Raw genomic sequence first — 14,478 nt, 5'->3', positions numbered from 1 at the left:
GTACCGCAAAAAAAAAAAAAAAAAAGACAGCCTAAAACATGGGAAATAACTCAAAGGCTCAATAATAGGAAAATGGTGAAAGAAACCATGGCACATCAACATAGGTAACAGCAGGTCACCTTTAAGAGTAAATGGATTACTGGCACAACCATTTTGGAAGTGATTTTGGAGGATAATTTAAAGTGTTCATATTCTGTAACCCAGCATTTCCGCTGCCAGAAATCTATCTTGAAGATAAACTCCAGCATGTAAACAAAATTTTATTTGAGGGTGTTTACTGCAATATTATATGAGGTTTCTTTTTTAAAGAACAAAACTTAAATGCCCACTAATAGGGGGCTGGTTGAACATTATTGTTCATCCATCGATGGACACTACCCACCTGTGAAAAATAACAAAGTAGCTCTATGTCTGCTGTTTACAAAGATATCCAAAAACTACAGTTAAAGGATCATGTTTCAGAAAACCAAAAAAAAAAGAAAGAAAAAGTATGCGAACTGTCAACATAGGGAAATGTGCACAGGCAGCAATTCTAAATGTAAAAATAATGCAAAGCAGAGTACAGAGGCAAACCACAACTACATGAAAATATCCCGATGATACCGATAAAGATCAAAAAAGGAATTTAAGGAATGTAAATAGTGTTCAATGTTCATTTTACATTCTTTTCTTTTTTCATACTGTTAACTAAGCCCACACTCCCGTACAAAAGAAAAGGCAAGATATTGTTGTTATTGTTTTAACTGTTAAGATTCTGAGCAGTGCTCCCCCCCGAAGATGGTGATTTGTAAATTGCAGAGAAAGCTGGCACTGGCCGTGTCACGAGGCTGCGTCTCCCTCCTTGGACACTCTGAAGGCCATACTTGACTAGGTGTTGATTCTCAGTGTTGCTAATCCACTACCATCCAGTTGGTAAGTAAGAGGCTCCCAGGACCATCTGCAATCCTGTGAACTTGGCCCTGGAAAGAGAAGCCTGATGAACTGTCCCAGGTCTGGGAGGCAGCAGCCTCGGGTTGGAGAATTTCCATCATTCTCTCATTCATTTTCAGAAGTGCACTGAGCACCAGCACTGTACTAGGTGCTGGGGATACAGCAGAGAACAAAACAGACGTCTCTGCCGTTGTGAACCCACCAGATCGGGGGCAGGGGAGGGAGGGGGAGAGGGGGCAGACCCAGATGGGGTAGTCGCACAGGTATGTGGGAAATGACAACAGCTACAGGTATGGTGGAAAGGAGAGCTCATCGCGCTTTGAGCAAGTGTGTGGATCCTGGGGGAACGACCCTTGTGTGAAGAGGGTGGTGGCAAGGGGTAGGGAGGAGGGGCCCGGACCCTCTTACTACAGCTGCATGGACTGAACGTTTGAAGCATTTCCCATCACAGGGGCAGCCCTGAAATGTTCCCAGAGTCTCTGAGCAGGGTACTGGGGGGCCCTCAAGGTTAAGACAGGAAAAAATATCGGGCCCACAATAAACAGACCTCAATCCATGTCTTGACCTTACCACCTAGACAAAAGGCAGAGTGAAAACTTCAGTGAAACTGAAGATCAGAAAATGGAAAATTCCATTTGAAAAGTGCACACACACACACACACACACACACACACACACACACACACACACACACACACACACACACTCGGTGCTCTGCCCCAAATGTGTTGAAGTAAACAGCAGCTCAGCCAGTGGAGACCACAACAGCCTATCGTGAAATGATCATCCCGCCTCCACCTATAAGTCCCGTCAGGCTGAGTTAATTTTCTGGAAGACACACAGTGAGGCAGGCACGGGAAGCTGAGAGAAAACGACCAACGCTTTCAATTTAAGGGGTTTTGGATTCTATCCCGTGCAGCACAATTAACCTGGTGCAGACTCATCTGGACCGTGGAGAGAGGAGGGGAGCGTAACGGTTAGGTCTGCTGGCCCAGGCCCAAGCCTGGGCTCTGCCACGCATGGCCATGTGCCTAAAGTAACTTTCCAAACCTCAGTTCCCTTGTTGGTAAGATGGGGACAGCAACTCCCTCACTGCCTTGGGACGGGGTTAGATGACATAATCCAAGTCATTTCATTCACTAAGCACCGGGCTGGGAAATGGTTAGAGCACAAAAAGTGCGAGCTGCTGTTATAACCACTCTGCCATCTGAGAGGGTACAAAGAGGACCAGAAAGGGAAGTTCGAAAACAGTGGCTATTCATCCGTGGGCACTGACCTGGAGAACAGAGGTGACAGCCAAAGGCCTCCGTACGGCTATGCGCATTTATCGGTGGTCTCGGTGTGCTCTGGGGGCGATTCACACCGGGGGGGCCCCCCCCCCGACCTGTTCTCAGCAGCTCCTGCAGCCCTACAAGCTGCAGAGACCAAGGGTGGGGAAGGCCTGACTTTATGAGAGCAGAACATACACACATCAAAGGTGAAACAGAGGTCACCCTACAGGAAGCCACACCAGACCACAAAGGGGACCCCACACCGGGAGCTCTGATGGAGTGGTGAGAACCAAGAACCGGAGGTCAGACGCCATCACAGGGGTGTTTCTCAATTCCCAACAAAGGTGTTCTTTATCATTCAACATTCTCAAGTTGGAGCACATCTAAATGGCCTGGGAGTGTGCTCTTTAAAGAATTCCACTGATGAGTCCTTCTGTGGAGTGATTCATCCCTCTGTAACTTACCTGCTTTGTAATGGGGATTTCCCATCTGCTCATCCCACCTTTGATGTGCTACTGACCAGCACTCAAGGCAGGTCAGCAGATGCTCACTACAAAGCTAGGAGGAGCCTTGTAGAGCTCAAAGGCAATGAAGGGGCTGCTGGAAAACCCCTCTGATGAAAGGCTAAGGGAGCCAGATTATGCCGACAGAAGAGAAGGCTGCCGGGCATATAGCAACATGATTCAGCTTTATGACTTCTCTGATATTCAGACAATAGGAACTAATTCCACAGGGGACAAACAAAAGGAAAAGGGACTTTGAAATGTAGCCCAGTGGACGCAGGCTGGATGTCGGGGAGGAGTTCCTGACTGGGATGGCCAAAGAAGGTGCACTTCCCTCCCTGGCAAGGATCTGGGCTATTCCTACTGTGAGACAGATGGATTAGATGTCCTCTTACTTTCCCTTACTGTCCCCAAAATATCACTTTCAATTCTCAAACATCGATATAAAAATAAACTCGACTAAACTGTTATGACTTCACAAGGTTTTTCTTTAAAAAAAAGAAACCTGTGCTAGAAATGAAACCGTATGTCCACAAGAAGACTTGTACAAGACTGTTCAAAGCAGCCTTATTATTCATATTAGCCCAAATCTGCAAACAACCCAAATGTCCATCAACAAGTGAATGGATGAGCAGATTGCAGTATATTCGCAGAAGGGAATACCATTCAGCTATAAAAGGAACTATTGATACAGTCCACAGCATGGAGTGATAGGGGCCAGACCCAAAGCACAAACCATCCAATTCCATTTATATGAAGCTCCAGAATGGGCAACGCTAACCAATGGTGGTAGAAATCTGAAAAATGGTTGCCTTGGGGTGGGGCTAGGGAGGAATTCTTGCCCTGGGAAGGGGCAAGAGTGAATTTTCTGGGATGATAGAGATGTTCTACGTCTTATTTTGGGTGGTGGGTGCACAGGTGCATACAGCTGTCAAAACTCACTGAACTGGGCTTCCCTGGTGGTGCAGTGGTTGAGAGTCCGCCTGCCGATGCAGGGGACGCGGGTTCGTGCCCCGGTCTGGGAAGATCCCACGTGCCGCAGAGCGGCTGGGCCCGTGAGCCATGGCCGCTGAGCCTGCACGGCCGGAGCCTGTGCTCCGCAACGGGAGAGGCCACAACAGTGAGAGGCCCGCGTACCGCAAAAACAAACAAACAAACAAACAAACAGAAAACTCACTGAACTGACTCCTGAAGATCTGTGTACTTGATTGGATACAAAATCTAGCTCAATTAAGAAGATAGAAAACCAATGAACTCACAGTTCTGTGATTTACAAAGTCTTAAAACAATGTTTTCCTGTTTTCCCTTGGGCTGTATGACACTGGGCAAGTTATTTACACTCTCCAGGCCTGAGTCTCCTCATCTGCAATAACAGCACCAACCCCACAGGGGTGTCCTGAAGATGAAGCCTGAGCAATACATGTGCAGGCGGAAGTGCTCAATTAAGCATTAGCTATTATTATACCAGTTTATTATCCCTTCTCTACTTTCAACCATAAGGAAAAGTGCTCTTCGTGGGCTACTGTGTTGAGTGTTCAGAAACTCCTGGGGCTGCCATACACGTCCCATCACTCTTGCACTATTGTTGCGGGCTGAACTATGTCCCCCTCAAAATGCATGAATTAAGTCCTAACCCTGAATACCTCCGAATGTGACTGTATTTGGAGAAAGTGTCTCTTAAGACATAATTAACATTAAATGAGGCCACTGGGGCGGGCCCTCATCCAGGATGAATGGTGTCCTTCTAGGAAGAGGAAATTTGGACACCGCCATTCACACAGAGGAAAGATGGTGTAAAGACCCGGGGAGAAGGGGACCATCTACATGCCAAGGAGAGAGGCCTCAGAAGGAACCAACCCTGCTTTTTAGCCTCCAGAACTGTGACAAAGTGAGTTTCTGTTGTTCAGCCCAGTCTGTGGGGTGTCATTATGGCGGCAGCTCTAACACACGTACGACCATCGTCCTGCTTCCACGGGGGCCTCTTTGCTGAGGCCCCGGCCACACTCACTGCTGCTTTTGGTGTAAAGCCGGAGGAGCTCGGCCAGGCCAGTCTTCTTCGTCACAGCGGTGCCGCTCAGGTTCTCTTGGTCAAGAATCCTGAGGAAGTCATCCAGCTCTGTCAGCAGCTGCTCCAGGGCTAGAGACAGAAAACAGAAGAATCCCTTAGAGCAGCTGCCTTCTCTCCAAAGGCCCACCTCAGACACACCTCCGATCCCACAGCACCCCATGACGGGCCCTCTGGTCTCAAGGGGAGGGGTCCAGGGTGACGCCAGGCAGCACGTGGGGGGAGCCCAGCCAACAGGTGCAATTCCCAGTGCCAGCATCGCTGGGGAGAGGCAAACAGGCTCCTGGCTTCGAGATGGACAACTTCGGCCAAAGCTGCGGGGCTACCATTCGCTGGAGTGACAGTGGCCAAGGTGGCCCAATCAAGCCTATCAGGTTGTGAGAATCTGGAAACAGGATTTTATTCCTCAATAAAGGTCAATCAAAACAGCTCAGGGTCTGGGGAACTTGAACACAGATCAGACCCGCAACCATCAGAAGAAATGCTGTGGTTGACCCAGTTGTTTGTTAATCCTTTCCCCAAGGATGGGGAAACACAGAGTCACTTCAGGGAGATGAAACAGTGATTACTCTGTCCCCGCAGGAATATGGACAACCTATTAAAAGCCACACTTGGACAAACAAAACCTTTCCCTGAGATTCTTCAGTGACTGAGCCACTTTAATTGCCACTAGGCCAGCGTCACTCCCAAGCTGGTTAAGGGCTGTGGTGCCTCGGATCTAGTTGTCAAATACGCCTCTCTCCAGGCCACTGTTATAGAAGCCCTGGCCAATTTCTAGCTGGAAGTACATTGCAGAAACATCAGTGCAGCGGGCAACAGTCTAGGTGCAGGGCCTTCCCCATTACTGTTGCTGTTATTATTGTTAATGACCTAAATCTCTATTAAGACCAGGATGCGGCGTTCCCTGGTGGGGTCCTCACCTTGGCGCTCCCTGCCCAGCTGGCTCTCCAGAACGTGCTCATTAATGGCAGCGGCTCCTTGAGGGTCTAAACAGTGCTTTCCAACCCTGGCTGCATTGGAATCACCTGGAGAGATTTTAAAACTCCTGATGTCTAAGCTGCACCCAGACTGATGATATCAGGATCTCTGGGAGTGAGACCCAGGAGTTATTAGGTCTTAAACCTCCTCGGGTGGTTCCAATATGCAGCCAACCCTGAGAAGCATGGGTCTAAATGTAATGCTAGGGGCCACAACTGAGGGCCCTCCTTCCAAGACAGCAGCCAAGACGCCCAGAGGCGCCCTCCACCACCTGCTGCTGGAACTCTGAGTGGTCACACAATCTGTCCAAGCTCATTCCCTCATCTGTAAAGTGGAGAAGACTGTGTGGGCCCTGCCCGTCTCACAAGGTTGGTGTAAAAGACAAAATCTGTGAAGCTCTTCACAGCGATGCTTGTGAAATGCTATGCTAACCACACAAAGAGCTTTGTCATCATCGTCTCCTCCCATCCTGTGACACCGTTAGTTATTTCTTATTCTCCACCAGTAGCATTCGTCTCTAGGCTCCTCTTCAGAGAAAAACCAAAACCTTGCACTGTAACATTCCCTACCCTACCACGTAAGGGAGAGGAGGGAAAGGAAGGTCACCTCCTCAGAGCAGCCCTCCCTGACCACCACCTCCATACTAGATATTTCTTATCATTTTCTAACTCAGCATCTATCTCCTGCTTTCATAGCCCTAATCACAACTTACTAGCAATATGAATGTACAATATTTTTTGAATACACAGTATTTTTTAAGTAAGATTTTAAAATGAACAATATCAACAATGAATGAAATAACAGTTTTATTTATTTTCTCATTTTTAACGTGTATTTTTGTCTTTCTCATCCTGGTCTAGTCTGTTAGCTCAGCGAGAGTCAGAACCACACCTGTCTTGCATCTTTGGCACCTCACGCTGTTATAAGCGTTGAATGAATGTTTATGGAAATAATGAATAAATGAATGAATCAAGTTATTAGGTACCTACTAGCTCACAAGAACTCTAGGAGGTAAGCAACATTATGCCTGTTTTGCAGATGTGGACCTGGTGGCCCAGAGAAGACCCATAACGGCCCACATGGCCCATGACAGAGAGCTGGGTTTGCTGCCTGACTCCAAGGCTGAGCTCTTGGCAACACCCCACCTGATGCCTCCATGTAGGGCCTTCTTCCAGCATCCCCCAGAGGCCTGGTGCCCCAGAACTGAACCAGAGCCCCTGACTATCCCCTAACCCCCTCATTATAGAAGCCCTTATGCTCCCCTGGTTCTAAGGGAGAGCCCAGTGTCCTATTTCTGTTCAAACACCCCCTTGGCTCTCAGTGGGGTAGTAGCCTCTGACTCCATTCCTGAAAAACCAAACTCCCTGGAACGAATATTGCCACTGACTGGGAGAGAGCTGGAGGAAGGGAAAGGGGAATGAGGATGCTTATTTCGGAAAAAAGCAGTGATAACAGTACCAGCGCATGTGACCGTCAGATCAAATAGCCAGCTCGCTCAGATGAGTGGGTGCTGCCTGTCGTAGATCAGAGCACTCTCTCCCTGCAGGGAGAAGGTTTGAGAGTACTGCAGAGAGAAACAGCAGAGAAACTTCCCCTCTCCCTTTTCAGTGTCCTGGTAAAGGATGAAGAATCAAGCGGGTCCCACAGAAGTCTATGTGTCACTTCCCCTCTGGCTTGTCAAAAGCCAAGTGAAGGTAAAGGACACCTTCACATAGCCAGCGGCCCAAACGCTGCATGTGGTATGTGTTGGCCCGTGTGCCTAGAGGTAGGATGGAAGATGCCCTCATCTCTGCCCGAGAAGAGATGAGCAGATGGTTAAGTGATAGCCAAGGAGAGGCAAGAAAGAAGCCACATTAGGTAGTTCTGCTTGGGAAAGAGCCATGGACCAACAGCAGAGTCTCCTGCCCCATCCTTGGGTATTGAGAAGAACACCCCAGGGAATCTCCAAGAGGCCAGTGGCTTCTGCCCAGTTTACTTAAAATTGATTAAACTCTTAATGCAGTGAATTTTGAAAGAGCACCAGCAAAAGCTCCCAGAGCCCCACCGAAGCAGCATCCGGCGAGACCTCACAGTGTGCCCAGCACTCAGCTGGGCCCTCAGCCTCAACTTACTGGGAAACTGGAAAGGAGACCTGGATGGCGTGGCTCCTGCCCTTTTTCAGGCTTGTTGGCGGGACAAGACGAGCACAGGTGAAGTGATTAACAGACCAGGGCACACCACCAAAGAGTCAAGGGTCTCGCAGCTGATATCAGATGAGAGGTTTAAGGCTGGAAGGTTTCTGGGAAGAGGCCCTCTTAGAGTAAGGCCTTAGGTTGTTTTTTGTTTGATTTTGAACAGTTATTCATGAGTTTCCAGTTGGCTGCAGAAACTCAACAGGCTGAAAGCAATGAGCTTAAAGAAGTCAAACTGGGGGGCTTCCCTGGTGGCGCAGTGGTTAAGAATCCACCTGCCAATGCAGGGGACACGGGTTCGAGCCCTGGTTCGGGAAGATCCCACATGCCGTGGAGCAACAAAGCCCGTGTGCCGCAACTACTGAGCCTGCGCTCTAGAGCCCGCGAGCCCGCTCACCTAGAGCCCGTGCTCCGCAACAAGAGAAGCCGCCGCGATGAGAAGCCCGCACACCGCAACGAAGAGTAGCCCCTGCGCGCCACAACTAGAGAAAAGCCTGCACACAGCAACGAAGACCCAACGCAGCCAAAACTAAATTAAAAATAAAAATAAAAAAAAGAAACAAGTGAATTAAAACGAGACACTAGAAAAAAAAAAAAAAGAAGTCAAACTGGGGGAAAACAAAGGATAAATGACTCTGAGGCTTGAACTCAGCTACGGTGGATAAGGAAAGTGAAAGGGCCTTGCAAAACAACTAGGATCTCAAGCTGCATTTTTCCCGACCTTCTGAACTCCACTGAGCTGTTACTGCTGCTACTCCTGCTAACAAAAAAAGAAAAAAGCACGAGAACTTTAAGTGTCTCTTGTTTCCACATCCTCAGCTATTCCCAAAAGCTGCCTGATTCCTGGAAAACAGCCTTGTTTATTTTTATGTGAGCAGATACATACCAAGCCAAAGGATGAAAAGCATCAATGCCTGGCTCTGGGGAGACAAAGGTGACCCTGATGGGGTCCCTTGCACTTCCAGGAGCCCCATGCCTGGAAATAGGGCACCAGTGAATACACAGGATAGAAGTGATCCAGGGACATCTCCAAGGATCAGGAATGCACCAAGGAAAGAGACAAACTTTGGGGTTATCAGGGAGAGGAATTTATAAGCTGGCCATTGCGGATGAATAGGAGCTCACCAGGAAGAGGCAGAGGCATTTCAGGAAAAGGGAATGATGCTCAGAAGACTCAGATGCTGAAAGCACACGGGATGTCTGAGAAACCACGAGTAGCTCTGTGTATCAGGGCACCCAGAGCATGGGGGCAGGGTGGGTGGGCCTTGAAGGAGAGAAAGTGGGCTCTGCGGCCAGAACTCCAGACTTAGATGCTGTGGGCAGATTGCTTTGCTAGGGAGTTCGTGCCTCATCCTGCAGGGCTTCTGGGCAATGCAGTGGAGGAGGCCATGCTATACTGCTCTTCAAGCAGGCTAGCTCTGCCAGCTGTGGGGAGGACGGTGGAAGGGGACCAGGGGACAGGAAGGGGAGGCAGGGAGGCCAGTGAGACGACTGCATTAGCTCAGCTGAGGAAGATGAGGGTGTCACCCAATCACAGCGGCTGGGGCCATGCAGGGTGCTGCACCCCACCACCTCCAATTCTCCCAAGCACTCTGCAAGTGCACAGCGGGGGGAATGGGCTCTTGAGCCTGGATTACAGCCTAACTCTGTCACATCTGCTGTTAACAGCGGCACTGGGGTTCAAGTCCAACTGTGAACAAGTCCAAGTACTTACTGTCTGCCGACCGCCCTGGGGAAGTCAGCGAGGTTGACCTGGATCATGGCCTCTGCTTCCCAAGGTAGCAGGGGATGGGATGGAGGGATTGGACTTGAGACATGTGACAGGTAGCAGCCATGGGCCATTAGATGTGGAGACTGTAAGAGAAGATGGCCACGGGTGGCTGAGAGCTGCAGAATACCATCAGACACACAGGCCTGAGGACACTGCAGTTAACTGGGCATCTGTGGTCCCTGCTGCTGCGGAACTGATGGGCTAGGCCGATGGGAAAGATGGGAAGAGGGGGAGTCCTGAGGAAGCAGATACCCTCCTTTTCCTCTAAAACAGCTGCGTTAGGTGAAGGGTACGCACCAGGGTTGAAGAAACGCAGGACCGGGAAACAGAGGGAGTCATGAAACCCAGAGGTCATTTCCCTTCCTCTCTGGATCCACATCATCCTTCAAGCTCCATCCAGGCCCCGACTCCACAAAGCCGCACCCGTGACCGAGGACACTCAGCTCTCTTGCCAGCTCTTCCCTAGATTCCTCACTGTCAAAGTCAGTTGTTCTCAGTTGTCTCAGTCTGTGCCAGGTCTGCATTCTGGGCTAGGCCTGAGCCCTTTCTGGACAAGGGTCAGCCTTCGTAGGTTTGGGCCTCTGACAAGGCGCTAAGCACAGCAGAGGCCAGTGATGCTCCTGTCATCATACGCCCTGGGGTCCAGCTACAGGTTTCCCCGCTATCCCAAAGGAGAGCCTTCCTGTGAAAACTTTCGTAACCCGAAAAGGCATAAAGTGATGCAGCTACCGTCTTTTTCTGGAAAAATGAAACTCCTCTTTGGATGGATTTCAGTTAGCGCAAGCAGGTATTCACGTAGCCCTTTCATCAAAGCCAAGTGGCACGAAGCAAACTTTGGAAAAGCAGGGGAAACCGAGAGCTCAGGCTCTTGGAAATAACAATAAAAGCATGGCCCCAACTTGCGCCAACCCTGGTGACATTTTAAAGCCCTTAGAGCTCGGAGGGACGGGCCATCCCTGGGAGGAATGCGGCCATTTCACTGAGGCTCTGGAACGCACTCGTCCCAATTCCCTTCCCCCATCACCCCCACATTGCTCATTTTGGTCTCTTCCTCAACCTCCAGTGGAGGGAGGGAAAAATAAGTGTGCTGTTCATCGTGGAAACTGTAAGCCCTTGTGCAGGCTTTCCATCCTGGCTCTGTTAAAGTTCAGAGTTGTCTGCTCACGGGCTGACAAATCATCAATAAGATTCTTGTTCAGGACTTGCAAGGCCCACGCAGAGCTGGACGGGTCAACTGCTCGATTCATCGCCCTAGGCCCCGGCAAAGCTCTGCCTCCAGATGACCTCCTCCCCCAGTTTTTCTCATCCTGAGGCAGTCCTGCTTTTTGGTCACTAGGTTCCCAACCATAAACGTCTTCCCAACATGCCAAAAAAGCTGCTTCTCGTGATTCCCCTGCTGTTTTACACACACAGTTTTATTTATTCAGCTGCGTTTGCTGAAGACCCATGATTGAGGGTGATTTTCCTTCCAAACGTGAAACTAAGCAGACCTGTTCTTTTAAGTATAAAGACATGCATCCCCCTCCCTGCCCCAACGGGGTTCCGAACATTGAGCCACAGGGCATATTATTTGCATGAACCCGACTGCTGGGGACCAGCCAAAGTTATGAAGCTGGTGAAAGTTTCTGTGACAAGCAACAGCATCAGGTGGGTTGCAATGAGGAGCAGAAAATGCCAGTAGATTCATCCTGGTCATAGAGAACCGTCAAGTTCTCAAGAACGAGCTTGTGGAAAACATGCCCCTTTACTCCACCTAAAAGGAGACCTCCCCCCACTTTTAGGAGGCCCAATCCTCCTTTCTCTAAAAGTGCCAAATGCCAAGTCAGCCTTTACCAAGTACCCGATGTACCAATGGGTATGTGCCAGGCAAGTTGATAGGAAGTGGGTTTCTTTCTTTCTTTTTTTATGGTGGTAATACACACATAACTTTACATTAATGTACCACTTTAGCCACTTTAAAGCTTACAACTCAGTGTTACAACGCCATGCAACCATCACCACCACTACCTATAGTTCCAGAACTTTTTCATCACCTGAAACATAAACCTATCAGGTTGCCGCTCTCCATTCTTTCCTCCCCCAGATTTGTGGCAACCACAAATCTGCTTTCTGACTCTATAGATTTGCCAATTCTGAATATTTCATGTAAATGGAATCATATAATATGTAGCCTTTTGAGTCTGGCTTCTTTCACGATGCATCATGATTTCAAGGTTCATCCGTGCTGTAGCAATGGATGGTATTTCATTCCTTCTTATGGCTGAATAATGTTCCCTTGTATGGATATACCACATTCTGTTTGTCCCTTCATCATTAATGAGGAAGTGGGTTTTTTTAAACAAAAATAATTTTTTAATTGGGCTATAACTTATATACAGCAACATCCTCTGTTTTTACTGTATAAAAATCTAGCGTTTTGACCAACGCACTCAGCTGCGGCAACTACCACTACAATCAAGATACAGAACAATTCCATCACCCAAAAAGTTCCTTTGTACCCTTCTGCAGGTGACCCCTTCTCCACTCCCAGGCCCTGGCAACCTGCAGAACCTTTGGAGTCTGGCTCCTTTTACTGAACATAAGGCATCTGAGATTCATCCAGTGTTGTTACATGTATGAGAAGTTTGTTCCTTTTGGTTGCTGTGTAGTATTCCATCCTATGGCTGGAGGAAGCTCATATGTCTCCATATATTAAGAGATCTCTGCTGGGTGCTTCTGCACAGACACAGCAGGTTCCTGTGTCCTCACCCGTTTCTCATGCTCTTGAAGGCACCCTCCTGCTGACTTTCAAGGGCACTCCTGCTTTCAGGACACCGAATGGAAGACCACTCAGGGCCATGCATACAAAAGATAAAGCGGTGCTTCTCAGCAAAGGCCGCATATTGGAATCAACCGGGGACTTTAAAAAAATTCCTGATGCCTGGGTCCACCCCCAGAGCTCCTGCTGTAATTGCTCTGGGTGTGGTCTGGTCCTCAGGAGTTTTCAAAGCTTCCCAGGTGATTCTACTGTGCAGCCAAAGTGATGAACCACAGAGATAAAGGTGTGATGATTGCTTCATGAAAAGTCTTTTTACTTTATAAAATTACTTATGAGTCCTTAAAAAACAAATTTCCATAGTGCTGCTATATAACTCACTTCTGATTTCACATGGAGAACTTTCTAGGTTCATGCTTGTCATATCAAGTCAGATACATTTGAAAATATCTTTTTTTTTTCCTCCTAACATCTTTTCCCTTCTGGACAGTGAGGGTGTGGAAGGCAAGAACCAAGATGTCTCTGTGTTTACACATCACTGAACTCAGTTCCTTGTCCTGCTTAAACAAGTGGGAGCTCTTATCGCTGGTAATCCGCACCCAAAAGATTTGCAGGCTACTCCTCCGGTGGGCTGTCATTGATCCCGCCTGCGTGGACCTCAGGAGACTGAGCCAGAAACGTAAATAACTTTCTGCAGGATAAATACTCCAGGAGTTTTTCTTTATTTCCATCTCCAAGAAATGGCAAGGGGGAGAGGGCTGTGCTCCATTTACCAGCGCTATGAATGCACCTCTCCCTGCCGAGTCTGACCTTCAAGGTCAGTTTGTCATCATTTTTGCAAGATCTGCTTTTTCTCACCTATCTTGGAGTCTCATCACTTAAAACACATCCCCAAGAAGAGGCCGCCCTCTGCATTCCCAGATCATCTGTGCGGGCTTGAAGAGATGGGACAGATGCTTTGCTGTGGCTTGCACTACTGGAAAAACAACTCGAGTTGCTCACTGGTGACCTCTCAGATGGAACAAACCTCCCCAAGAGCAGAATTCCAACCCCAGCTATGAAGCCAACTGGAACCAGAGCCGCTCAGATAGGGCCCCTCAGAAATTTCACATAGTAACCATCAAAGACATCAAACCAAGCACAGCGAGGAAGAGAGGCCAGGCGCCTGCCAAGGGCGACTTCCTCTCTGCCTCAGCCTGCCCAGAAGCACCACCTGTCCATCCAGTCCAATAGCACAGGGACTATTACTTGGTGATTCTCCCACCTTTATTTTCTATTTGTCCCATGAATGCAAGTCCTTGGTCCCTAGCTCTGTGTAGGTAGGGACCACATCTTCTGGCTTGGTTTCCCCCACTGTGCTTAAACAGTGCTTTGCTCAAGTCAGTGCTTGGAAAACATCTGCTGAGCATAAGGCTTACACACACACACACACACACACACACACACACACACACACACACACCTGAGCATAAGGCTTACACACACACACACACACACACACACACACACACACACACACACACACACACACACACACACACACCTGGGCAGCACTCTGGTGGGAGAACTTACTCAAGGGTGCAGGTGGGAGGGGCATGGAGATGGCCGTTCCCCTGGAGACCAGGAACCCAGGGCCAAAGGAGCTCGACCCCCAGGGCACTCCGGCAGTTCAAGGGGCGCAGAAGGGCCGGAGTGAGGCACCCCAGGTTCTAGCAGCCACCAGGGTCCAGGCCAGACAAAGAGGCTTTGGGGCCCAGGGGGCCTTTGTCCCTGGGCTCAGTTAGGACATTCCTTAAATGCAATCTGCCAGAAGAGTGGCTTCATTCAGACTCAGTTATGCGGGTGGGAGGCGCAGAGGTTCAGCTGGGTGGCTCCCCGCATGGCAAGTCCCACAGCAGCTGACACAAACCATTTCAGTCTCTGAACAAGAGGCTGTCAGGGGTCACTCAAGTTCACTTTGGAAGTTTGGGAAATACTGTGTCTAACAGAAAAAGAAAAGAAGGCTGGAAAATACCAGTGGTTATCTCTCGGTGG

The 14,478-nt window shown here is 49.0% G+C and overlaps 1 protein-coding gene across 1 annotated transcript in view; it reads right to left on the bottom strand.

Annotated features, from left to right (window-relative positions):
* Nucleotides 1–4,932, bottom strand: part of AFAP1L2 (actin filament associated protein 1 like 2) — a 37,205-nt gene extending 32,273 nt beyond the window's left edge. Inside the window, exons 1-2 of the mRNA XM_007469642.1 lie at nucleotides 4,911–4,932; nucleotides 4,713–4,841 (exon numbers count right to left, since the gene is read on the bottom strand). Of these exons, the coding sequence (XP_007469704.1) occupies nucleotides 4,713–4,841; nucleotides 4,911–4,932 (151 nt within the window). The remainder of the gene's footprint in view (nucleotides 1–4,712; nucleotides 4,842–4,910) is intronic.
* Between the last annotated feature and the right edge of the window lie 9,546 nt (nucleotides 4,933–14,478).

This window comes from Lipotes vexillifer, unplaced genomic scaffold, assembly GCF_000442215.2.
Source record: "Lipotes vexillifer unplaced genomic scaffold, Lipotes_vexillifer_v1.1 scaffold240, whole genome shotgun sequence".
Classification (NCBI taxonomy): domain Eukaryota; kingdom Metazoa; phylum Chordata; class Mammalia; order Artiodactyla; family Lipotidae; genus Lipotes; species Lipotes vexillifer.
The sequence above is the reverse complement of the archived record's forward strand: the minus strand, read 5'-3'. Positions and strand labels throughout refer to the sequence as shown.